At 43.0% G+C, this 27,318-nt stretch overlaps 1 protein-coding gene across 7 annotated transcripts in view; it reads left to right on the top strand.

Moving 5' to 3' along the window:
• The first annotated feature begins 533 nt into the window (after positions 1-533).
• Nrp1 (neuropilin 1) overlaps positions 534-27,318 on the top strand; it is a 136,188-nt gene continuing 109,403 nt past the window's right edge. For 4 of the 7 annotated variants that reach the window (XM_004861879.3, XM_021242042.2, XM_004861881.4 and 1 more), the window contains exons 1-2: positions 535-1,088; positions 4,489-4,663. In XM_004861879.3, coding sequence (XP_004861936.1) covers positions 1,016-1,088; positions 4,489-4,663 — 248 coding nt within the window. In that variant the 5' untranslated portion in view covers positions 535-1,015. Of the gene's footprint in view, positions 1,089-4,488; positions 4,664-27,318 lie in introns of all 7 variants that reach the window. The other 3 variants (XM_087206945.1, XM_021242043.2, XM_004861878.3) reach the window with 2 other exon arrangements.

The following is a 27,318-nucleotide window of genomic DNA, read 5'->3' as shown; positions in this document are numbered from 1 at the left end:
GGTGACCCTTGCAGCGCCCGGAGGGCACCCGGGCGCCTCGGCTCGGGCGGGGGCCTCGGCTTTTCGCCGCCGAAGCCGGTGTCGGGCTCGGAGGTGCGGCTCGCCCTCCAGCCCGGCTCTTTCCTCTTGGCCCTGAGGGTCTCAGGGACGCGGGCTGCGCCCCGCCCCGAGCCTGGCGCTGGCCGGGTGAAGGCTGGCAGGGGCTGGCGCGCTCCTCGCCGCCCGGTGCGGGCCCGGGATGTGGAGCTGCAAACGGCAGCTGAGGTCCGGCCTCCGCGAGCTGCCAGGCTGTCCCCGGGGTCCGGGGCTCGCCCCCGAGGTGGCCCCGTCTCGATGCCCCCTCTGAGGCACGCACGCCCACGCGCCAGACCCCCGGAGATCCCCACGGAGAGAGACGGGCGACAGGGACCGCAAGCCCGGGGAGACTCGTCCTCCCAGGCTCGCGCCTGCAACTCCGGGCGGGCCTGAGCGGGGAGGGGCGGGGGGGCGGGGGGGGGGGAGGGGAGGGGGAGGGGGAGGGGGAGGGTGGAGGGTGCTGCGGGTGGACTCGCGCGCTCCGCTCCTCCGCTCAGTGCCTGCGCCTCTCCTGCCCGCAGACACCGGCCTCCCCTGGGCGCCAGCTCCTCGGCTCCAACCCGTCCAGGAATCAATCCGGATTTTTTTTTTCCTGGAAATTGGCTTCGGTTCGTGTCGCCCTCCTTCCTCCTCCTCCTCCTCCTCCCAGCATTTTTTTTTTTTTTTTTTTTGAGACATGGCCCGGGCCGTGGCTTCTGAAAGAGGAACAAGTGTGGGAAAAGGGAGAGGAAGCCGGAGCTAAATGACAGGATGCGGGCGACTTGAGACACAAAAAGCGACGCGTTTCTCTCGGATCGGGGCATTGCCTCGCTGCTCTCCCTTCCCCGGGCCGGACTGAGGGTCTCGCGGAGCCGGCGGAGTTGGGGCGCTGCGGATCCCCGCGCCCTGTGCCCGGCGTTTCCCGCTCGCTCTCCTCTCGCCCCGGACCGGCGCAGCCAGGATGGACGCGCGGCTGCCGCTGCTCTGCGCCGCGCTCGCCCTCGCCCTCGCCCGGGCCGGCGCCTTCCGCAACGGTGAGTGACAGCGGGGCGCGTGCGGCCGCACGGCCGGGCAGCCAGGGTTCGGCTCCCGCTGGGGCCCGGGACCTGCAGAGCTGCACGGGGAAGCGGGAACGACCACCCACCTCCCCGGCCAGGCGAGGGAAACTTTGATCCGGGCGGAGCAATGAAGACCTAAGATCGCCTGCTTAGGGCAGGAGGATGGCAAGTTCCCGGGCTTCCCCCGAAGTGGAGCTGCCCTGCGCCCCTGACAAGTGGAGCTGCTGCCTCCCCACCTCGGCGCACCAATTATCTTAATAACGCTTCCTCCCCAAGGCAATTAGATGAGACTCCCTTTCAAAAATCGGGTGGCTGTTGGAAGTTAATGAACACTTCCCCGGGAGAACTTCCTAGTCGTCCTGCAGCTCCCGGATCTGCTTCCTCCTTAGGGCGCAGGCCGGAGACTCGGCTGGTCTGGTCGGTGGCTGGAACTCCCTCCCTCCCTCCCCGCCTTTGTAAACCGTGCCTGCTCCGCCCGGAGTATGAATGAAAGTTCCACAGAGTGAATAAAGGACTCTGTGGCATACGATGCCAGGCACCAGGATATCTGAAATCCCTAACCTGGTTGCAGTTTCCACTTCAAACCACTCAGTGTTAAGGGAATGCAAGACTGGGCTGGGGTATAAACAGTACCACGTAACCTAAATAATGTGTTTAAAAATGTGATGTGGTTGTACGCATGTTTGACTAACTGTAAAGTAGGGGAAGGTGAGGGCATGAGAATATCTTTACTGTAAATCTTCAGCATTGCTATTAACTTATGATCAAATATTTACTTTTGTCTGGCTTAGATTTCAGTCAAAGTAGTTAGAAGAAAAGAACATGCACTACTTGCTGTAGTATATTGTTTTAATAAGAGACTGCAAGTGGAAGGGCTTACACCCAGGCGAATTTAAATCACTTCTTTATGATGGGGGTTAATCTCTCTAATGTGCTTTTTCATAATTTAAGCAACAGATTTCCTCCAACAGGTACCAAGCAGTGTTCTAAAAGATGTGCAAAAAATATTTGTGAATGTGAATAGAGCTCAATTTATTAATGGACTTGCGTTGGTGGCATCTTTCTATACTCTGGCAGGGAAGCAGAAATGCTCAAAAATTGTGAATGTGGAGTTCAGTTCATTAATGAACCTGAGTTGATGGCATCTTGCTGTAATCTGGCAGGGAATAAAGTAGCACTCTCGAGCTCCAGTGGTTAGAGTTTGGAAATTACAGTAATCCACCTCTCTCTCCTGCAGAACTGCTCGGAAGACCGCCACAGCGGGGGTGTTCACAGGATGGATTTGGAAGCCAGTGCAAAATGCTTTGGAGATTTTTGCTCTGAACTCCACAAACACGTATACTTATACACACACTCACACACGCACACTTCTTAATTTCCCTAGCAGAAATCTGGGGAATGCTGGGGGAATCTGGGCTCCAGTCACAAGCCTGCCTAGCTAAAGCCATGCTACTCTGCTTGAAGCGGCCGGGGCCAGCCCCTGCCTCTGTGAGTGAGCAGTCCTCTTAAAGCCCTGTCCACCTCCTGCAAGTACCAGTGTCTGCTAAATTAATTCATTAACCTTATTTAGAACTAATGGTCCAGAGTCATTAGAAATTGCTCTTTCTTAATCAACTGTTAGAGAGATTTAACAGAGCCAGGGAGTCTAGCAGTCCACATTATCTTATTACACTGTCACTTTCTCAGAAGTCACAGATTAAAGAGCTCTGGTGTGGTACCAAGTCTACCTAAATGTCTTCTGAAGTGACTCTTGTCGAGTGACTGGGGCCAGTGCTGTTTTATTTCACTCTCCTAACAGATACCAGACACTGCCGTGATGTTTGTACAGAGCTGCAGGAGACTTAATGAGACGGGGTTACTTTTCCAAGTTTTCTGCACATTTAAAATAATGCACACGCTTCAGCAGAATCATGGAACTGAGTCCAGGGTGGTCAGGCTGAGAGTCTGAATGCCAGTTGCAGTATCATTTCTTCTTGGCAAACGTAAAGCTTTTAAAAGCCAGTGCAGAGGGAACCGGTATCCGACTACCCCCAGTCTCAGAAACAGTCAGGCGACTAGCAATTGAAGAAAACAGTATAATTTACATTGTCTTCTTTTTAATTTATGGGAAATGACTTCTGTAATGCATGTTGCTTTATGCATTTTTGATGTGCACTTCATCTTTCATTTCCATTTGACCTGGTTTTCCTGTAATAAAATTCTGTAGATTTATAAATTCATGCTGAGAGCAAAGAATGCCATTCCCTTTCCACAGAGAATCTACTAGGTGCAATATTAAAATCTATATATACCATTACTGAATATTTGTGATTGATAGGCTTATATATCTCACTGCTTTCATACCTGTTTCTCTTACATAGTTTATGTACCAAATTCATGTTGCTTAAAATTAAGCACCAGGAAATGCGGCAGCATTTCAGGCTGAGGCCCTCCAGTATGAAATCGATCATAAAAAGTGACAATGGGGATCTATGCTGAACAAGAAACCAGCCCACAGACGGGTTTCTCTGGCGCTCAGCGCATAAGTTCGGCATTTCATTTGTTAAAATAAAGGCTCCAAACTGGTTAGCGCGCCTTCCCCAGAATGTGAGAATGTGTCTCACCATATGTGATACCCAAGACCTCACCACGGTGGGGGTTTTTTCACTCCAACATTTAGGTAATTAGAATTAATGCTGCATGGCTATTTATTTTTCTTTCTGCCCCACTGCTTTGATCTGCTCTCCAAGCCTGAGCAACTTAGAGACGTAAAGCAGAATTATTTCTGCTTCACCAGCTATACTTTGTTCCCCCTTGATTTGGATCTCAGGAGCAGAGATAACTCAAAATCACTCAGATTTATGGGCAGATAAAACAACAACAACTAGGGGGAAAAACTCTGGCTTTAGGCCAGTCAGAGTCTTGGGAGACAGTACTAACCGGCCAGTGACAGCCCGGGCTTATCATCAAAAAGCAACACAAGGGGGACAGCATCTCTTAGTCACCTTCCACTTAGAACTTGCTACTTAATGTGATTACACTTCTTGGGGGATAATTAAGTCTAGCAGAAGCTCCCAGGGGACCGTGTTAACATCAATTGAAGGGATTTAATGTTTTTAATGCTACAAGATCTTTTTCTTGAAAGGGGACTTTGGGGGTGGGAGAAAGTCTTCTCAAAGCTCAAGTTGCCTTTCCGGTGAAACTGACCTTCCTGAGATTAAATAGTGTTCCTTGGTGGAGTGCTGTTCTCAGTGCCACCTGGAGGACTAGCGGACCTCTTGAAGTTCCCCTTAAAAAGTTGCAGAATGTTTCCTAAGTGGTAACAATGTATGCCTGAAGCTACACCCCCTAGCAGGTTGTCAAGGAAAGATCTACTAAAATATTATTTTTATTGCAGATAAATGTGGCGGTACTATAAAAATTGAAAGTCCCGGGTACCTCACATCTCCCGGCTATCCTCATTCCTATCACCCAAGTGAAAAATGTGAATGGCTGATTCAGGCTCCGGACCCCTACCAGAGAATTATGATCAACTTCAATCCACACTTTGATTTGGAGGACAGAGACTGCAAGTAAGTGAGAAAGGGTTTGAACAGGGCGCCACAGCACCACCTAGTGGCCACGGGTGTCTACAGGGGGAAACCTGCGCCGTGCAGTATAGAATATAAAGGGATCCAGGAGATTCCAGGCAAGGCCCGATTACATGTCAGTGGCGTGGAAATTAAGTTACCTTACGTGATTTCAGAGTTCCTCAGGGTGATTATATTGAAATATGCAACCTCTCATAGTCTCTCATAGTCTTTTAACACTTTTGGCTTGGAAATCTTTTGTTAAGAAACGTATATGAACAATTCTTTTCTTCCCAGAAATGGTTTGAAGAACTAGAAATGTAAACTCTCTTTTGCATTTTTACCAAATATGATGGGTCACCAATATACACCATCCCAGGAGGGTGAGGTTGGATATTGTAAAAACAAATCTATGGCACATTTTAGGGTTTAAGAACAGTATTTATCTGATTGAGTTTAACAAGAAAAAAGCAAACTACTCTTGAATAAAGTATATAGGGTCAGTTGGATGAGCTTTTCAAACAATAGGCCAGTGATTGAAAGACTTTTGTAAAATTCTAGAGAACAATTGTCAAGGCACAATCAATATGGGATCTCAAATATAAGCCAGATTTTATCCAACTGCATTAGTCTTGCTAGCTCCTTCTATTGCTGTTACTAAACACTGATTTATGTCCGATCTCATTATTATGAGACATTTTACCATAGAGACCTTCTAAACTGTATTTCTTCACTTTACTCGAAAACACTGGTGTGTGGATGCTGCTCTCTGCGGAATGGAAATTGTACTTTTACATGGTGTGTGGCAGGCGTTTGCTCATTGCTCTTAATCTCTCCCCAACCACTTATCTGCATTTGTCCACGTGATTCCATCTGCCTCTCTGCCCATGGTCTGGTCTCCAGGGTCTTGAGCCTGAGTATTGATCCCTCACGAGATTTATATACATGTATGTATATACATACACATATGGCTTTATACATACATCTGTACTTCTATTAAAGGAAAATAATCTATTTAAATGTCAATTCTAAAGTGATTTTCAGGGTCTTATGTTTTTGCAGGTTTTAAAAGTTTGGTATAATCATTTACAATGTTATAATGCAGACTTGTTAATTTTCACACACCCATTCCTTTTAGGGAAGAACAGAACAGTATGAAAATGTCCCCACCTGTAGGAAGCACTAGGCAATCTGTTGAGTTGGTGGAGTAAAGTAGCTTTCATGGTCAAGGAAACGAGGTCATCTGATTAACTCAAGATTTTGGTGCCTAAAGAATTAACATAAATCCATAGATTGAAGATCAGTTCCCAAATAATCAGCATATATTACAATGCAATAAAATTATGCTGATTCCAATTTAATTGTTATTCTGTGATTCAGAAGTGCTTTGAGGCATTGTATTGACTTTATAATCTTATGTGGAATTTGCCCTTAGTAGAGTTTTCCAGTGATTGCCAGGAAATAGGGACTTCATTGTATTGTTTTTAAATGTGTGCTGGGGACCAAACCCAGGGCCTCATGCATACTAGGCAAGTGCTATACTGCTGAGCTACACACCAGCTCCTTAATGCGCTTTATGATGGTTTTTACAGTGTTAAAAACCTAGATAACCCCTAGAGAATTGTCTATTTTCTTTCCTTCCTTCCTTCCTTCTTCTTTTTTTCTTTCTTTCTTTCTTCTGCCCTTTCTTTTTCCCTTATCAATTTATTTATGTATGTTTGCCTTTTGACAGTGCTATGGGAGATACTGTAAAAAAAAAAAAAAACCCAAAAAACCTCTGGTTAATCATGATCAAGAATAAGGTGTTATTAGATTTTAGTAAACTCATATTTACTAATTCCTGATCAGGAAATCCTGACCAGGCAAATGTGTCATAGAACGGAGACTCAGAAAAGTCCTTAGCTATGAGCAGCAGTGAGTACACTGGTGAGTGTTTAACAACTGGCTCTTGTGAGAGGGCGTCCAGCTCCTGATTTATAACACTGGCCGCATCCATGGGGACCCATTAAGGCCGGTGTTGAACTCCCCGTGTGCCGCCCCCATGCACGGACCTGCACAGAGACGTGGGCAGTGGTTCTTGAGAGCTGGTCCCACACAGCTGGAGGGGAAATTACGGCAGGGAACCCCGAGTTGAGTTTCTGAAGAGCCTACAACAGTGCATTACGCTTCGCGTTAAATCATTATTTGTCATCTAATGGTGTGGGATACAGTATGGGGAATTGGAGAAACACCGTTTTGGTTTTTTTGCAAAAATAATAAGGTAAAGGATGATTGTAATTCTATAGGAAGATATTTTTGTGATATCAGCAAGATAGTCAAGACAGTTACAGCAAAAAAGTTTGTTTCTATAGCAATACTATGATGATAAGGACTTTTTGTTTTCTGGTTTTTGTTTGTTTGTGCTATAGAGTTAGGTGATTTCTTCATTGTCACGACTGAAGCTGTTAGCCCTTGAAGGTGCTGTCTCCCACCCACTGTTGACAGATTGATACATTTCGCCTGCTGAAGCCCATGGAGATTAGATTCATGGAAAATACCCTTTTGTTGTCTTTTGAAGCATTACTGCCTGATATTTTTATCAATGAAAATTTTTAAAAAGGCATAGGAAGGCCAGTTTAAGACATTGCCTTTGCTGTCTTTCCAGGGTGATCCGTTTGACCCCCGGTCGTGGTTGAAGGTCACAGTTGAGATGTGTCAAATGTGGCATGATACTTAACCTCCCGTGAGCAGAATCCACAGCCTTAAAAATCTATGCATGGTTAGAATTGCCTAGAAAATTGGAAAATACCAGAAACCCTAAAGAACAAGTTCATAGACTTCAAAGTTTGTATGAGATGCCTAAAAGTATAGCTTTTTGTAATTTATATTGGGCCATTTACAAAAGTAGATGCAAGATGACACCACAAAACTAGGTCCAGTGAGCCACAGTCAGAGAGCTATTGGGCTTTTAGTTATAAGTCCCGTTAAGAGCATGCTGTTAGGGCCAGGGATTTAGCTCAGTCTACCGTGCCTGCCTTGCAAGTGCAAGGTCCTAAGTTCGATCCCTGGTACCAAAAAAAAAAAAAAAGAGAACACGCTGTTCACTTTATTTGGGGTGTTTAATATTTTCCCTGTTTCAGCTATAGTATACATGTAATGGCAGTAGAAATACATGCTATACTGATGTCAAAGTTACTGCTCGTGTAAAATGACAGAACATCTGAGAGCCTTTGAAAAGTTAAAGCTTTCCACCAACTAAGTTATCACTATCATTACATCTTAAACAACTTGGTTATCTTAACAATTGGTTATTGTTAAGACACTGGGAAATATGAAACTAAACATATGTCAAACTAAATATATTGATCCAGTAATGGGAATGATTCCCATATAATACACCCTGCATTTTCTCTTCAATTGGCAGTATTTGTAGAGTCAACTCTCACCATGAGAAAGCTGAAGAAATCAATTTCTTAGCATATTTGCTTATTGAGAAACAGCCTTCAAAGCAAGTAAGCCATCTTCTTTTCTAGGGTGTATGTAGGGTGGATACATAATTACGCAGACCAGCCAAATAATTCTGGCAGGGAAAAATCTTTTAAATTTTTTACTGTTTTGTTTTATAATTATGTAAAAACCATCATTTCACAACTTTAACAAGATAGTATATAATCAGAACTTTTCATGTAGCTGGCAGTAAGAGTGACTTGGTTCATAACTAAACTATCGACTGTACTTTCTAAAATGAGTGTTACTTTCTCACAGTGGCGCTGAAAGGGGGAGTATTTTCCTAAGTTGAATAAATGTGTAAGTTGCTTCTGATAGTTTTAAAATCTATATTGATGCCACCACTCAATTGAGTTCATTATAAACATTGAGACTATAGTAATATGATGCCTTCAGTGCTTTTATTGAACACGACGTGGTGTCAATCAATGAATCGATCAATAGAACAATAGAACAACTGTAGGACTAAGCCCCGGCTAGGATTTCTGGTTAGATGTGGTTATGTTGCTGTAAGAGAGGACACTCGAGAATGTTCTGTAGAAGCTATTGTGAGAACGAGAGGAATAATAGTTTCTCTTTTTTGTCCCACCAAAGTCCTGCATGCTTGAGCAGCCTCAAAACACTGTTAAAATAGAAAAAAAAAAAAAAGGAAAAAATGATGGGCTGTTTCTCCAAAAGAAATATTTGCTGCATATTGCAAATCGTTTTCAGTGTTTAACTGCAAGTTAAATCTTACTTCGCCAAACTTTTCCTCAGTGGAAAGGCAGACATCTTGAGTCTCATAAAACTTTATATCTGTATAATAAACAAGAATGCCATTGATACAGTAGTTAGAATTTATGAAACTTTTCCGGTTTCCCAGCGATGCAAACTCTCGCATGATAATTTATAATGGTTTGTGACAAATAGTGCTGAGCGAAGAGGTGTGTGGTTACATTGAGATCAGGTGTCATCATCTGGGGAACAATAAAAATCTCACAGACATTGGGTTAAAAACAGTGAGAAAATGAATGTGAAGCCCAGAAAAAAGTCCACAAAGGTAGTATTGGGCGGCGGAGAAAACCTGGGAGTGGTTTCTTTGTGACAAGAGGCCGTGTTCAGGGCCTGACTTGACAGTGCTATTTCATAACAGCACGCATGCTTTCCTGTCTAAGATTTAGGGTTATAATCTCTTCTTTGTGGAAGCAACAATAGGAGTGTTTTTCCTAATTCAATGCACTCAAAGGCAGATTTCATTTCGCTCCTATAACTTCACATGAAGTTTAATCACAGTTAAATTATAATTAGAGATCATAGTCAAGTTTTGGAATTCTATTAGAGTAAATCACACTTTGTTTCCTTTAATTCTACTTTTGAAAATTACCTAAATTGTTACAGATTTTGAAACACTGTGGATCTCATTTATTTTCATAGACTAAAAATTCACTTGACTGAAAATCAATCTGTCCTTAGTCTCTCAAATCTGATTATTCCTGCAAATGTACTTTTACAATGATCATTTAGTCACTTTTTGGCTATTGGGAGTAAATAAGTTCCTTTTTTTTGTTGTTTTCTTGAGTAATATTATCTGATTTGATCATTTCTTTCCTTTTTTTGTTCACTGTGGGTTTTTTTCTTTCTATTCAAATTTTTATATTTTAAAATTTTTCACTAAGGTAGTATTTATCTCAATTTCTGAGTTTTATGGCTGCTTTGTGTCCCACCTGAGTGTTTTGCTCCAGTCTTGTATTTTAGAGCATCACTTAGACTTTAACAGAGTCTTTGTTTCATGGAAAAAAGTGGGTTTTCTAAACCAAGATGTTCCTATATTTTCTAGATGAAATATACAAGTACATATACTTTTAATTAAACTTCAATATATATTTAGAAAACTATACAACCTCAGTTTACAAGCTGTAAGATCTTGTGGGTGAACAAATGCACCTTAAGCAATCCAGAAGCCAGCATTCCTGGCTCCCAGCAGCCCCCTGATGTGAACTTTCAGTGACTGACCTTTGCCCTGGGAGGAATGACAGTCCTACCTGGTGTGATTCTATTTTCATAGATTTCAAAATTGGGTGAAACTATTGTCTTACAAGTCTATCTGTATTACGGTTTGAATAAAGACCATGAAACTTTTTGGAGATGTGACAGAAAAATACCTACTCTTCCCCTCCTAGTAAAAGAGCACATCCTCACTGAAGCATTGTCTAATTTTTCTCAGTGGCTACTGCAGAAGTCTCTTGTCTTTGTTTCTGATAACTGCAGTTATTAAAACAGACACGAAGTTTTCAGTCCAGAGCTTGCTTATTATGTCAGGCAGATTTAGAAAGCTTTTCCCTAGCTTTTATTTTTCTTCATCTTTTCATTCCTGGTTTTGCTATCACGCAACTTCCCAATGCTGTGTGAGCCATGTGAGAGACCTCACCATCAAGCACAACACAATTGAAAAACTATGGAGTGGGTAACAGTAAATCTTTCCACATTAACTGCTGGCCAGTGTTGTTACCACCTGCAGCATCCTTGTTACTCCCCTGTAAGATAATTGTCTACTTTCTTCCCTTTGACTTTTCCCCCATTAGCACTGATTTAATTTGAACACAACCCCATGTGTTTAACAATATTAATTTTATTATTTTGCAGTATAAGCAGTCACATTTGATCATGATGAATTTTGAGTAGGTCAAAGTATTTCTGTGCCAGGCACCTTTGTTATTTAAAAGAAGCCACCTTCAAGAAGCTAAAGCAGAAAGGTAGTTGAAATTTTATCAAATTGAATCAACATGTGCATGGTCTTTCCAACCAGCCTTCTCTTTGGGGCAAGGGACCTCAGAATTGATCAGCCCACGTGCACATTCTCAGATCCTTTTTCCAGCATGAAGCTTCAGAGTTGCATGCATGCTGACATGCTACAAACACACATGTGCATGTAGAGGGGCCAAAAAAGAAACTTAACTAATTGCAGTTGTGGTTTTCATCCAGGCTGATAATGAAGTCTAAAGAAGAAACACAATTAGTGTTTGGATCAGGTTCCAAATACCTCTTCGTTGGGTGTTTGTAATCAATCCTGGTGGTAAATCAGTGACTTGGCAGTTCGTGAGACCTCCAAGGAAGGTTTGTCCTGCTATTCTGTGGTTCATTGGCCTGTGTCTAGTGTCCAGGTCACTTACTGCTGGCTGTGTTATGGTTGAACAAGTCAGTCTTTCCAGGTAGCTTAGAAAGTAGAGTTCACCCTTTCAGGACACTGCTAAATTCTGGATCCAGGTTGGGTAGAAAACTACTCAAGCACTTCTCTTTTGGCTTCTGTTCACTCAGTTGCTTTAAAAAGTTCAAGTTCACCAAAGGGAACTTTTGCTTCCTAATATGTTTTTCTTCCTCAGCGAGCCTGGCTCTACATTGCTATATCCCATTTGGTCAACATGGGTTTTGTTTTTTCATCCTTTAATTTAGGTAATCACAGAATGTTTGGAAAGGAATGATCATGCCTCATTGTCAAACTGGTTTCTTAGTATGTGCCTGCCTTGACACCTTACCTCACTTCACCTGCCTGCCATTCCCATTTTGCAGATGACAACCTGGAGGTTTGGGGAAGCTAAATTAAATGCCTAAATGCTCGGCCTTTGCATCAAATTGCTTTCCACTTTTGTGACCTAAGTCACACTTGGGGTGTGCCTTTCCAGTGAGAGAACTCTATAAGAATGTTGCCAGCTTCATTTGCAGCTGTTTTCTTCAATGAACAACTTTGCATAAAACTTAAAACACAAACCAACTAATTCTGAGGGAGGACTTCATTGTTCCACTCTGGGTTCAGATTCAGGGAGTGCTTGTGAAAAGTGTTCGCAGCAACTTCCAATCAATTGGTGATTTTCTGCTCCATCAAAATTTCCCTTAACTGCTGGGGATTTAGCTCAGTGGTTCCAGCGCCTGCCTTGCAAGCACAAGGTCCCAAGTTTGATCCCGGTACCAAAACTAAAACTCACCTTAACTTAGGAATGGAATCCTGGTGGAGCAATATCTAAATTCTGATCCCTTCAGTTGATGGAGCTTGAAAGCACAAAGCACATGTAGACACACTTATTTGAAGCCTGACCACCAGGCAGCACATGACTTTGATTTACAGCCTTGGGTAAAAGGGCATATGAGATACCAGCTGTGTCCAGCACTGAGTCCCAGGCCCAGAAGGAAGAAGTACTGCCCATTTCCTTAATCTCAGGCAAATATCAGGAAAGTCCTGCCCTCCCGTAACTCTCCTAGACACGAAATGCTGATACTTGTATTCGCCACTGTTGGCTGTGTAAGAGTTAAGGGGGAAAGGTTTGCTCAGGCGCTGGGTTTCTGTGAGAAACAGAAGAGTGATTTTTGAGAGAAAACAGATGCTCCAAAGCATTTTGTTTTTATCTGGGTGGATACTTTGTACAAGCAGCCAGGCCAGGTTGGAGGTGATTGTTCGTTGTTATGGTGATAGACTGGCATGTCACACAGAGAGCTTCCAGCCCTGGCTTGAAAGGGGATGATACTAAGTGTCTCATTATCCAAGTTTGTAAATTTCTTTAGAACAGCCAGAGATGGCAAACGCCAGGCAATTTAGTCTCCAGTCCAAGTCCTTGTCTGACTCTCCAACCAATGGATGCTATGCTTGGGGCAACTATTATGCAAGATGCGAGCAGTCAGGGAAATGGCCTGAAAAACATTAAGATGTGCTCACACATGTTAGTCTTAGAAAAATAATTTTCTTAAAATGTAAGGCCAGAAAATCCTAAATTTAAAGAACAGAGAACATGCTCTCCATGCAAAGATGGAAAGACCACGCACGACTCCACAAGCTGGGTTGCAGCACGTGGACTGACTCGGTCTGGGGAGGGCGTGTGTCGTTTTCTGATGTTACTCCTGGCTACAGTAGAGTGCTGTTTTACCTTTCTTATCTTGGCTCATACTGGTCTGTCCGTTCTTGAATACATTGGGAAAGTGGACATTTATTTCTTAAATAGGGTTAGAGAAAAGATGGTTAAAATAAATGAAAATTTGAATTTCTAGATCGAGCCACTCTTTGGGGAAAATGGTAGCACATAAAAATGACAAATCTCAATTAATATGACAGTCTGACCCCAGCGTCCAACAGAGTGCTTTGCGCACAGCAGGAATAGTGTAATCCATCTGAGGCCCAGGATGGTGGCATGGCCCTGAAATCCCAGCACTCTGGGAAACTGAGGCAGGAGGATGGAAAGTTCCAGCCCAGCCAGGCAACTTAGCCTAAAATTGGTGACCCTGTCACAAAATAAAAACGGGCTAGAGATGTATCTCAGTGTATAGGAACTGGTTTCAATGAGTAGCACAAGAAGAAGAAGAAGAAGAAGGGGAAAGGGAAGAGGAAGACGAGGGGGAAGAGAGGCGGAAGAAGGAGAAGAAACAGAAGGAGGAAGAGGAGAAGAAAAGAGGTGAAAAGACACACATCCCCACCCGTGTACACACACAGCGTCTCCCTGAGTGCAGTCTGCACTGGAAGTAGGAAACTTGAGCAGAAACCAGGAAAATTCGGTAAAGATAGTGAAAGGGGTGGCTATGGTAACTACTCCAGCCACTACCTGGACGAAGAGGTGGTAGCCGCATTTCTGCTCCCAGGGAATCTGCCCCTGTTCCACTCCCACGCCGAGCACAGAGGAGGCCTGCAGGGGCCTGCAGTGTGACAGTGCGCCCTCTCACTGGGCCTCAACCAAGGGGCCAGGGAGCTGAGTTTACGGATTTGGGACACATTTCAGCCCGGGCTCTGTGGGAGCCACTTCCATCACTGGAACTACACTAGCAGCTTCTTCCCTTACACAAGGGCTAGCTGATGGTTTTATTTTTCATGGAAGGGTGATACTAGGCTGAGAGAAGGATGAAGTTTTTTGTTTAGCACTTGGGATTTTTAAAACATTTTTATTTTTTAATTTTTTCCCCAGAAAAAATGTCTGCATTTTCCTTACCTGTCCCAGTGACAATTTCTTTGTCGGTGACTGAGAACATTCCCGAATAACGAGGTACACTGGTTGAAGGCTAAAGTGTAGTTCAGGGACAGAGAGCCTGCCTAGCATGTGTGAGGGCCTGAATTCCATCCCCACCACTTCCAAAAGACAGAAACATGTTGATCCCGTCATCCAAGACACATCTGCATTTTCCTCTCCAGCTGCCCTAGTGTCCTGCGTGGCGTGTGTGTTGGTTCGTTATCGTGAGCTGAGGACTTCTGATTATCAGGGGAGCGTGATTCCAGCTCCCTGTGCAAAGGGACCTGGTGAGAATCAGGGACAGGGTTGTCACTGCACCTCTGCCATGCATTCCCATCTGTGAGCCAGGAGCCAGGTCCTACGGGCTGGGCTGCAGTTCCATGAATGGCAGAATGAAGGCAGCTCACACTGCCACTTTGACAGTGTCACCCAGCACAGCTTGGGAGATGCCACACGGACCGAGCTGCTTACCTCAAGGTCTGCTTGAGCAATGCTACCTAGACACAGCTTGTATTTATCTTCTCCCTTCTCCTGAAGCAGCACGACTTTCCTTCCTCCACCGATCTCAGGAACATGGGGTTGATGGGATGTTGTAGGTGGAAGTGTCTTATGAATACGAGACAAAAATGTTAAACAAAGCCTAGGTATTACTACAACAGGAAGTGCATCCGCAGGTTTTGTTCCTTAAAATAAGGTCAGACTGTAAACAATAACATCTACATCCTCAGGAGGAGACACTTAGAAATATTTCAAAAACACTGCACACAGCCACCGTAGAGATAGGATCTAATAATATTCAGGATGGTTACAGCCAGCAAGGGTTTCTGGATGTTCTTTTAAGAAGTTGACTGGGTTATAATTTTCTAAAAATCTAGATGAGTGGAGTTGCTGGAAAACCTCATGCAAGATGTTATCTCAGTGTAACAAACCTGATGATAATACCATAAATTATTATTTCCCCGTGTGTAGCCAAGGCTTGTAAATAGCCCATTCTTAAATAGCCAAGGTGAAGTCAGTAGCACACAGGGAGGCCATTCCCTACTAATCACTGTGATGACATCTCGCACTATGGTTATTTCCAAGCAAGAGGAAATGCGTGGATTTTGTAGCATAAATTAACAGGGGAACAGCAATTGAGCAAATAAATTGCTTTAACTGATGATCCATCCCGTTCTACCCTCTCTCCCTTTTATTGTAGCTCCAGGTCCTCTGACCTAGCCATTTCTTCCCCATGTCAGGTTGTGACAGATTTCCCAGTAGTGACAGAGTCGTCAGTGACGACAGCAAAGAGCATGTTTGCAGGAAGGACCTCGGAGTGGTGACAGAGTTTACTCTTTAGTCCTTTCTCCCAATCTCACCCTCATCGATGGCCTTTTGTGACATAAATGATATCTGCAACTATTCAGAAGGACCCTAGGTGCTGTTTCCATTTGACACGATTACAGTGTGGCTGAGGACCCAGGTGAAATGACTTGCTTTCTTTTTGGTGGAACCATTGTCAGCCACCACGGGTTCAATGGGATTTTCCTGTAGGATTTTCCCCGTTCATGAGCAAAAGAAACCCTCCTTGGCCCTTGTTGTTCTTCAAACAACACCCACCTCCTATGGCTGCCAAAGGCATTGACACCAGTAACTGCAGTCCAGAGCTCCACTGTCTCCACTCTTCACCATGGTTTCTGTCTCCTCTGGTTGAGTGCAGCAGCTGGCTCAAATGCTGCCCTCCATGTGCTCTCTGGTGCCCATTGCTAGGCCCTAACTTCATTTCTTCCCCCTTTGACAATGTCACACCCAACTGATTACTTCCTGTTACCATCTCATTTTCCTCCTAATTTCTCAACTGCTTCTTTTTCCTCCAACACTACCATAGAGGCTTTGGCCTAGCTTTTGCCTTTGCCTTGAATCTCTCCTCCTTGAATAACCTTTTTGATCTTAGCCATTTGGCTCAGATAGTGCTCAAATGTCTGGCCAGCCCTGGATCTGATCTAATTTTTGGACTCAGATTTCCAAATATTTTCTGGATAATGTTGACTACCTGGATGATTGACCATTTCCCATGAAAAGTCAAACTTTACACTTTCCTATGCACATATTTCCTCTTCTTTTTCTCTTATTGATTCCTTCACTTCCTACCTATTCAAATTTGAGACTCTGGTTCATCTCCTGATTCCTATTAGTTGCCCAAAGCTTGTCAGTTTAAAGGTCCGTAAATTACACCTGTCCTGGGCTGAGGATTTAGCTCAGTGGTGCTGCCACCTGCCTCACAAGCACAAGGTCCTGAGTTTCATCCCCAGTACCAAAAGGAAAAAGTTACATCTGTCCAATCTCTTTCATGGCTTTTCTATCATATTTATGTCGCTACCATCGAAATTCGAATTCTTCTAACTTATCCCTCCCCTCTGCTGTTGTAGTACTTAACTTTCTAAAGGTGGCTTTCTTCCTTCTGCCCTCTGCTTAAAAACATCTAGGGTCTCTGTTTTCTCATGGCTCTTGCCTATTGTTTCTCAACCTTCCCCAGTGTAGCTCCCACCTGTCTCATTTCCTGTGGGTTCCCTGCATATTCGAGCCAAAACAGTCACCTTGGCAGTCGGAAAACTCACCCCTCCTTCCCCCAGGTCCAGGTTGATGTCCAGGGTGTTTCCTTCAAGGGTTTATAAAAGATAAATTCTAGTCACATAGCTGTCTCCCTGTCAGAATGTTGCACAATGTCTTAGTCTCATCTGACACGATGCTTTCTTCATAAAGCTACTTTTAATGACCACCTGCCTGTTAAGTGCGCTGTCTGCCACCTTCTGAAACCAAGTTGATATAATGTTCATGTCTCTTGTGACATCCTGTGTTCTGTCATAATCAGTAGTGTCCTTCCGATAGCCACCCAGATATATCGCATATTATTTGCAAAGAAGGAAGTGTATTCTTTTCTCTTCCCACGGAGCCTAGTGCTTTCTGTAGGATTTGCTGAACTGATCCAACTTGTTGACAACCACTAAGTCTTCTCCGGTTTGTTCATCCAGCACATGAATATCGAGTCAGAGCTCTTTGGACTGAGGTTTCACTTAGTGAAACTGTAAAAATGCACACTTATACTTCTCATTTACATGGAAAACTCTTCACTTTCCTGAGTAGTAGAGTCAGATTTACATTTTCTCCTAAAAAGCTCTATTTTTAAAAGCCTGAATTCCTTCATATGAGTAACTTCAGCTAACTCGCCAAAACTATGCAGCAGTAATGCTCGGCGGAGAGCTTTTCCTTTTGTCTTGCAGTTATCTCTCTAATCTGTTTTGGAGTGGGAGGCATAGAGTATATTAACATTGTAGGTGCATGTGCTCATCGCTGCGGGCTTTCTGACACCCCCACAACTCTTGGGACTCCGTGTCACAATTCTGTAAACTTTGTCTATTGTATATTCATATCTGGGCTCACATCCAAACCACCTTTACATAAATTTAACACAAATAATTGAGAGCCTTCTTCCGTTCCAGCTGGAAACCCCAGGACATGTGCGTGTGAACTCCGCACCAGGCCTGCCAGGGTGGGTGCACACAGCGAACTTCTCTGTAAGAGAACGTGGCCTGAGAATGATGTAAATATGCTAGTTCGTTCTATTCGAAAAATACCAAGCCCGGGATCCTGGGTCAAGATACTCCCCTGGAGAAAGAAGTAACTGAAATGGCCCGGGTGGGCTGTGGTGGGCCTTTTCCAAAGTAGACAATGACAATTCATTTACCCCTGCCGCTCCTGTGTCTGCCACCATCACAGTGTTTTACAACCAGTTCTTGAAGCCTGTGGCACAATGGTTTGTGTCAGCCCAGCAGGAAAGGCAAAGCATTGGCAGATGTATGACTAGGCCCACAAGAGCCAGTGACTCCAGCCACGGCAGCAAGCTTTTCTCTTCCGCACCAGTTCCTCCTTGTCTCTGTCTCACTTCTTTACCTGAGATATTTTCTATCTCCTTCAAGCAACCTGTGCAGCCACAGAGTAGAATGACTGAGCTGTTAAACGTCTGTGTCTCCGTGGAAATGAGAGATTAGCACCGATGTGGGTCCCGGCCAGACCCTCCACGAGCTCGACTTTGTGCCAGTCCCGTGCTGACCCTCCCTGTCTGTGGGCTCTTGAGAAAGTCAGTGGTGTGGTCTTCGTGAGTGATGCTTGTGCATCCTCACATGACTCTGACTTCTAGGACTCACTCGGCCTCGCTGTCAGGTTCCCCGTCCCTGAAATGAGAACATGCGCTCTGCCCTTGGGGCTCGGACACAGGATGGCTCTGCTTCTCCAGGGTACTACGGGTCTTTCCTGGCGATTTAGGCTGGCCCCATCCCTGGATCTTCTCTGCCTTTTCACACTCCCCTCACCCTGTGCTCACACGTACACACACACACACACACACACACACGTACACACACAGGTCTGCTTTTTCTTTCTTTTCTCTGGATCTAAGCTGCTGCTTCATTCCCACCTTTGCAAACCACGCTGCTCCTCTTTCCTATTTTTTCTCTTTTTGAAGTGCTCTTGTTCTTTAACTGATAGATGAAGCATAAAAATTGTACGTGTTAATGGGGTACAGTGTAATATTTTGATACATGTGTACACTCTGTAATGTTCAAATCATGGTAAACTTATCTGTCTCCTTATTTATCTTTTCAATTCCAGTAAAGCCATCCAGAATCCTTTGTTTTGCCCTTTTGAAATATACATTGCATTATTTATCTCAGAACGTCTTTTCCTAAATGCAGCTTAGTTCCCTTTGGCCAACCTTTGTCCATCCTGCCTTCCCTTTGCTATTCTTCTCTCACCTGCATACGTATTTTATGACAGGTTTCTAGGCCTAAATTGTATTAGACTAGATATTTTAGACTCTAATTTGCCACAGTTTATTCCAAGGAGTTGTCTACTTTCTCCTCAGGAACTAAATCTTAACCATGAACGGGTTCGTTGTGGACCTAGCCAATTATTTAGAACGGAGAATGTGGTCTTCAGAAACACTCCCTTGCTGTTCTGCCGAGTGCGATATAACATTTGCAGTCGGTGGAAATGAGGGGTCGGGTCTTGAAACGAGAGGAGCCGCATGCCAAATCTGAGGTGTAATTTAATACAATATGCAGTCGATAACCTGAGTATTAACCTAAACTTGGTTTGATCAGGAACACAAAAGTAGCTTTCACCTTATCTTTTTGTTCAACAAAAACATTAAAATTAGATTGTAAAGAATAGAAATTACATTGGAAAAAATACAAAGGAATGACAACAGGGATTTTGTTAATGAATCCCACCTCAGTGTTTATGTCTCCAAGGCAGCGAACGCTATGTAATAAGCCATGTATCTATTTGTAAAACAGCCTCAAATTAAGGAGTGTATTCAGACGCTGTTGTAAAAATGATTTTCTGAAATTGTGGTCTATCAACAGGAGATAAGATGACACTTTGTTGTCGCCTGCTGAGGCCCATTATGAATATTCTATTTCAGAGGCAAATCACACTGTAAATACAATGTTCAGATTCATTTATTCCCACAATAGTATTTTTGCAAAGGTGCAATTTCATAATTTGACTTAGCATTGATGGCACATGATCATTTCAAAACTCTCTATAACCACCGGTTAATTCACACATCCTTGGGAAATTGTTTATTTGTGCCAGACCCATCCTAAAATGAAATAACCAAAATGTGTAAAGATAAAGTGACTCACCAAACGCTAAGCAAGGACAGGGATGTGTTTACAATTTGTTATCCTATGTACACCCTTAGCACATCTGGCTAGGCACTTCTGAACAATTTAAACATAGATCGTGTTACCAATCAAAATTGAAGATTCCAGTTAATGATTTTTATTACGAAAGGAAATGGTTGAAAAAGCAAAAATGCAAGTCCTTCAAGATGCAAATGTAAACAGGACTTGAAATGAACAAACATAATGATTATACTTTTCTCCTCTACATGGGCCTCCTGAGCCATATTGTCATTAAAGCAAATGATCAATGGTAGGCTGACATCTAAAGTTATTTAGCTAATTCCCAGCATTAATTGGGAAATGTCTCATATTTCTAAACACTAAGACAAAAGAATTTGAACTGTCAGCCCACATTATTTTTGTTATTACATCCTTCCTTAGCCTAACCTTGAGGTTTAAAATCTTCATGTTTCTTATCAATGTTGCTTTAGGGCTTTGTTTATATACCAAATATTATACAAGCCCTGAGATTGATGGCGAGCATAGTTCACAGTTAAACATTCATCATAACATATACTTAGAAAAAATACACATGGTCATAAATTCAGAACTCACAGACTTGGAAGTTGGAAGAGATTCAGGCATTTTCCCAAGTGTTGTTTCTCGAGACACCGAAGCTCTTCCTCTGAAAACTAACTGCTACCTCCCATTTCATCCACTCATCCATTCGTTCATTCACTCAGTGAGTGTTTATTTTATTGACCACCTAAAATGTGCCCATCACTGTTTTAATGACAGATCTGTAAGCAAACACATCATTCCCTGCCTTGCTGATATTTCCATGCTAGAAGGGAGTGATGAGAGAGCGCGAGAGAATCTGCTTCCTCTCTCCATGCCCCTCCATGCCCTTCCAGCTTCCTGATCCTCATTACCTCCCCCTGGGGTGCCAAGGCGGGCTCCCTTGGGATCTGGATCTTGCTCTAAACAAGATGTATATGAAAAACATCTGGCTGAGGCAAAGGTTGGCTGAGCTGCCAGTTTGCTCCTGGCTGCTGGCACTCTGTGCTCAACCCTCTGCTGGGGCCAAGCAGAGCCAAGCCATGCGTTCCCCAAGTTCATTCCATCACTGGACCTTGAATGCTGGACCAGCACGTGCTGGTTCTGCACACTGGACTCTCGCTCTGTATCGTAGCTTCAGTTCTGGTCCTCTCTGTCTTTGCCTGGGCCTTTCCCTCCCCAGCCCACTGTGAGCCCCAAGTTCCTGGTGACAGGGTCAAAGCTTAGTGGGGACCCAACAGCCCACCGTCACATTTTGGCATTGGCTTATTGTCTTGGCAGTCATTTTGCTGGCTCTTTGAGGGGCACAAATTCTACAGAAAGAATAAGAAAGAAACTGTAGGAAATCTTCTAAGCCCCCAAACTAACACTTATTCAATAAATATTAATAACTAACTGAATGAGCAGAAGACTTTATTTTCCTATTCCATCTCCGTCTCCCCAAAATGACCCCAGAATCAGAAAGACTCATCCTCAGGAGACACGGAAGAACTTGACCAATGACAGCACTTGAGAGGAGCCAGAGCCTGGGTGTTGGAGATTATATGACCTCTCCGTTTTCAGGTCTGAAGTAACAAGTACTAGACAGTAATTCATAAATAGTAAATAAAGCAAGACAGCAGGTTACATTTCACATATTTTGAGATGTTTCTGAGCATTTTAGGTAAAGATTTCCAAAAGACACTTGGGCAGTGAGGACACACAGCACAGCTGCCCATACAGATTTAGGGCTGAAGTTGTGGAAACTGATAGCATTTCTTAGAATGGGGAGCAGAGAAAAAAGAGAAATGAGACTGAGAAAACACCAAGTTCCTGGGATGGGTGTTCACAGGAGAATGGAAAAGGTACCAGAGTTGCCTGTGGCAAGCATTTCAAAAAGACATGGGTCACAGTCTCAGATTCTAGAAAGAAATACAAGAAATTGTGGAAGGAGAAATTCAGGAACTGGACCCATGGGCCAGTTGAAAAAGCAGTTTTGCTCAAGTCTTGTGCAAGGCATCCAGGCACAAGACAGCGAATGCATGTGAAGAAACACAGACCATGAGTATAAACCACTTCTCCCTCTTTTGGATTTGAAAGAACTGTACACAGAGCATTCTTTTGGTTTCAAAGCAAGGTGATCGAGTTCAGTGCTGATAAGACAGTTTCAACCATTTAGTCTTAAGGGAAGGAGGAAAACTAGGACTGTCTTGTAAAATATGCTACGTAACTATGTCAAGGATGACAAATATGATTGACATCACACGACAGCTCTCATTGATTAGTAGTGGTCATCGGTAGTACGTCAGAGAAAACTGCTTGGAAGGCAGTGGCCTAATAGATTGCAATGCCTGCTGTGGAGAAACTGGAAAGCCATGTGCCCCAGGTCCACCATCTCTAATCCACATGCAGAAGTGGCCTCTTTGGAAATGTGCTAAGCACAGAATGGCAGAGAAGAGCTAGATTTGGAGTGAATATTTTTGTCTATTAAAGAAAGTCATGTATTTTTCTTGAGCATGGTGTTATCAGAAATAAATTTTAAAATTGCCTTGTTATCTAAGCCTAATGACAACGTTTAGATTAATAAAATCTGAAGTACATGGGGTGATTGAGAAATAAGGTGAATGTTTAAGTAAAAGTATTGTACTTTATCCTCTGCACAGTATTTCCCTCCTCTTTGAACACTGTTCCACCATCCTTGTCACTTTCTGAAGCAGCTCTGAAAGTCCTCTTTCTCAAATGTCTTTATGAGTGTGATCAAAATATATGGTGCATGCTGTTGAATGTCATCCAGTGGAAAGGAGGCCAGTAAAGACATTATGGTGTGTCCTTGTTCACCTTATTCACTGGGTCTAGCACTGTGTGACTTCTGGCTCTTCCCCAAAGTCAAAATGACCATGGAAAGTAAACATTTTGAATTGATTCTGGATATCAAGGCAGCCGAGGTAGTGGAACTAAAGACACTCTTGAAAGAGGACTTCCACAACTGTTTGGGAATGTGATCAGAATGATGAGAGAAGTGTACTCAAAGTAAGAGGGTAATATTTTTGTTTGTTTGTTTGTTTGTTTGTTGGCACCAGGGAATGAACTCAGGTCCTTGTGCCTGCAAGACAGGTGGCAGAACCACTGAGCTAAATGCCTGGCCAAGAAGGTAATATTTTGAGAAAGGTTAATGGAAATGTGTCTTTTATCATAATAAAGTTTTAAATTTAAACACACAGTATATTTTTGACCATACCTCATGTGTATCCTGCAGAATAATTTTCAAAGCAAAAGTGTAAGATTAAAAAAAAAAATTGTCATTTTCAAAGTTCTAAACAAAAATTCTCTCTGTACTTTGGCAAATTTCTTATTTTGTTCCCGATAAGCATCTTGTGGAAGACATGCACACACTGAGGCTGCCTATGTATGATGGTAGCATGTGGCATATTTTTCCTCTACGTAAATATTTGAAAACTATAAGAAAATAAATCACCCATAGTCCTACCACTCAAAGATAACAACTATTTCTATTTTAGTGTATGGTATCTTTTTTCAGCCTTTTTTTCTTTGTATTTGAAAAATAAGCATATATTTTAAAAATTGAGATTATCCCATAGGAACAGCTTTTTATCCTACCCTTATCTCTTAAAATTATATCTTAAGCATTATATTAGGCTTTCAAATATTTTTTAGTAAATCACATTTTCTTTTTAAAGTAATAATTTTTGTTCACCCTTCTTAGGATATTTAGAATATTTTTAGTTATTCAGAAGTAGAAATAATTACAAATAATGAACATCTATATACAACAATCTTTGTATGTTCTGGTACATCTGTAGAAGAGATTTCTAGAAGTATGATTTCTGGACCATATTAAGACTCTGGCTGCACACTACCAATTTTGCTTTGGTGGGTAACTCACGGGGGCAGGAGAGGTTGATGGGGTATATATGAAAACTACTGCATTTTCAAAGAAATTAACAGGATTTTCTATAACAAAAAGGTTATTTAAAGCAGGAATTAGCACACTTTCTGAAATGAGCCAGACTATAGGCTTTGCTGGCAAGATAGTCTCTGTGTCAGCTGCTCAACTCTTAAACTATGGTGTGAGAATAGACATAAGTCATATGGAAATAAGTGAACATGACTGTGTTGCAATAAAAGTTGATTTACAGGGCCGGGGATTTAGCTCAGTGGTTCCGCTGCCTACCTCGAAAGCACAAGGACCTGAGTTCGATCCCCTGTACCAAACAAACAAACAAACAAACAAAAGTTTATTTACAAACAACAAGCAGACAATCAGGTTTGGTCTGACCTCTGATTTAAATGAAACTTCCGCCGTTTTGGGAAAACATTTGAATTTGTGAGTGTCCAGAATTGGGGGACCACATTTGCAATGTTCCTTCTACAAAGATTTGAGCTTGTCAGTCCTGTTATAGTGCAGGGAAGGGATTAAATCTGATTTTTTTTTTCAAAATGATTTGGAAACTAAGCAAGGAAGCTATGAATCAGCCTGTTGTTTCAACATATGTAGAATATGGAGAAGTCTAGAAAGCTAGGCTTTTTTCTGCCCCTGGCAGGCAGCAGTAGCTCTGCCCCGAGTCTTTTCTCCATGTGTTTTCTTCAGATATCTGCTCCATTTTCCACAAACGTAGCCACATTCATGTTTAGAAGTGAATCTCATCCAATATTGATTCAGTCAAAGGCTCAACTACTCTTAATTCGAGCATTTCTACACAATTCTAGGAAAACAAACTTGGAGCTGGAAGGAAAACAAAATCTTCCAAGAAGGAACTTTGTTCCCATGTGAGCTTTCCCATAGGAGCTACTTTTCCCAGATGTTAAGCCTACAATTGCTTTTCCTTAGGCGGCCCTGAATAGAGCAGCTAAAACTCAACATTGACTACCTTTGATGTACATAGAAAGCACAAAGGAAATAAAATGGGCATAATTTCCCAAGTCATGCCACTATGTTGTCAGTAATTGGCAATTATCTGTCAAGGAAACATGTAAACGGACCACAGGCATAAAGTATGTTTTACTATATTATGTGAGTGGTTTAGTGGTCACCTACCCCACCCCTTGTTCCCTTATTGCATGCATGGGTGCTTTGAATTCAGAATCTATGTCAAAATAGAAGCTTAAGGAAATTTCCTTTCCTTGACTGCTGGATCTTACACAGATGTATGCACACACATATCCACCCACCCACACATGCACACACACACACACACACACACACACACACACACACATACCTCTGAGCCCAGAATGCAAAAGCAGCTGCTTTAGTAAACACAGCGTTTGAGTCCAGCAGTGATTTTTACGCTCACTGTTCCTGTCTCTTTTATTTATGTTTGAGAAACAACGTGAACTGCAGGCAGATAGTTTTCTGCCAATAATAGAAATGTGTTGGAAGGTTAGCCTGAGCAAGTAAAAAAGAGTTGGGAAAAATGGAGTTAACCTTTGCAAATTAACACAAACAACAATTTTCCTACACACACACAGGCACACACACGCAGCTGGAGTTAAATTTTTGGTTAGAAACAGGTTTTTACTGCAAGACCTCAAATTTGTCTTGCCATCATCATAAGCTTTTAGGCATCCTATGATTTTTAAAAATGTGTAGAGTTTATAAACACCTACACATTGTTTTGGAGCTAGCAGAGAGAGGACCCCAGATTTGCACTCTGACCTTTTTGGTGGAGGAAGAAACTGGAGTTTGGACAGCGAGTGACTTGCCCACGGATGGGCCTGTAGTGAGAACTGAGCTTTGCAGATTTCCAGGGTGGTCATCTGCCTCCTTCCTGATCTCGCTGTCTCTCCAGCCACCCCGCTTTCCTGCCGTTGTTTGTTCCATCATGGGATATTCACAGTCTGGTGCTTTGGGATGCATGCACCTTTCCTGCAGCCAGGCCTCCAGGGGGCTCTAACTTACTCTGTGTCATTCTTAGGGGTGGAACAGGGACCAATGGGTAGAAACGCCAGTCCTCGTATGGCGTGATAAACCAAGTGACTTTCACATAATATTATTTCCCTGGGATATCTCAGTTCAAAATTTGCTATTCTAACTTGAAAGAATTTTTTTTTAAGGATGCTAGCAGATTATATATGTTTGTACAAACGCAGCTCTGCACACTTTCATAGTTGCTACCCAGCTAAATATATGGCAGCAAATCTTCAGAAGTGAGCTCCTGTCAGATCACCCTCCTCATGGGTCCACACTGCTCTCCCTGTGTGCTGAGGTCTGGCCCACTGTGATGTCTCACAGCGCTCTCCGTAGCTTGCCAGAACTCACCTCCATGGTGCACATTGTTCCATCGAAAATGATTCTTCAGTTACCGAGAAATGCGTTTGGCTGTCTACATTACTTTGAATCAATCTGGGGGATAGATGCTTTTGCTCTGGGGGTTTCTTTGCTTAGATTCAAGGTACATGGTTTTCTGCTGTGGTGATGGACATGTCGCCTCTGCGAGGAGAGCCATCTGAGAAGAGAGCCTTGCATGGCTGTGAAGACTCAAACCTAGATGGAACTGCATCCATAACTAAATGGAAATAAGTAAACTGTTGAGTGGCAACCACATGGCCATTGGTTAAGGTGGGGGTCATTTTCATTTAACTCTCCAAGGAACATGATGCAAGACACAGGTTATCTAAAAGCTAAGTTTGAAATGTATAATGTCACTGGGATGGCTACGAGGGGACGGCCACCATGCCCTTGGGTCTCAGTATCCTGAGCGCTGGAGAGCAGGGAGACAGCGAGGTAACAGTGGGAAATGAATGAGGGATGGAGGGTCTTACAGAGGAAGGCAGAGAGGGTTGACCCAGAAGCGGTGAGCGGCAGGCTATTTCCCAGGTCCCTGTCTGTGGGGAGTGTTCTCTTCCCCATTGCCTTCTCGGCTTTGTCCATTTGTTGCCCTGATGATATGGTGCCTCTAGGGATAGGGGCTCCGTTCGAGTGAAAGAAAGTAAATCAGTGAAGAAGAGGCAGTGGAGACCAAACTGGAAAGAATTTTAATGGGAACATGCCTTGGGTCCGCTCCTAATCACGCTAATGGATTTCAGTTATTTTCAACTATTTGGCCTTTGTTTGTGTGTCAATCAGATTATATTTAGTTATTTCCGAAGAACAGCCAAGTGCTTCACAGGAAATCCTTGCTTTCTCATGTGATTCCATTGAATCCCTGTTTATATCATGAAGGAAAAACAGATTCTCGGGATTTAAAAAAAAAAAAATCTTTATTTTTTTCTTTCTTATCATTTTGCCAGTATTATCTAATGTTACTCCAGAAAGCATTTTGTGTGTTGTATGTCACTGGCACAGTGGTAGTGGGTAGAGAAAGATGAATACTGCCCTCCCTGTTTATTGTCCTCGAAGGGGCTACAGTTAGTGGGGGGTAACAGGACTTACAAACAAATATTTTCCAACGTAAGATGGTAGCTACTATAACTGAAATGTAAATAAAGTGTTTTCTAAGCTGGAGCCCAGTTTGGCGCATGGACCAAGCACAGGTTAACATTTACTTTC

Source organism: Heterocephalus glaber, unplaced genomic scaffold (genome assembly GCF_053883595.1).
Source record: "Heterocephalus glaber isolate CG9 unplaced genomic scaffold, H.glaber_assembly_v1.0 deba00000738, whole genome shotgun sequence".
NCBI classification, from domain to species: domain Eukaryota; kingdom Metazoa; phylum Chordata; class Mammalia; order Rodentia; family Bathyergidae; genus Heterocephalus; species Heterocephalus glaber.
This window is presented reverse-complemented; position numbering and strand designations above follow the sequence as displayed.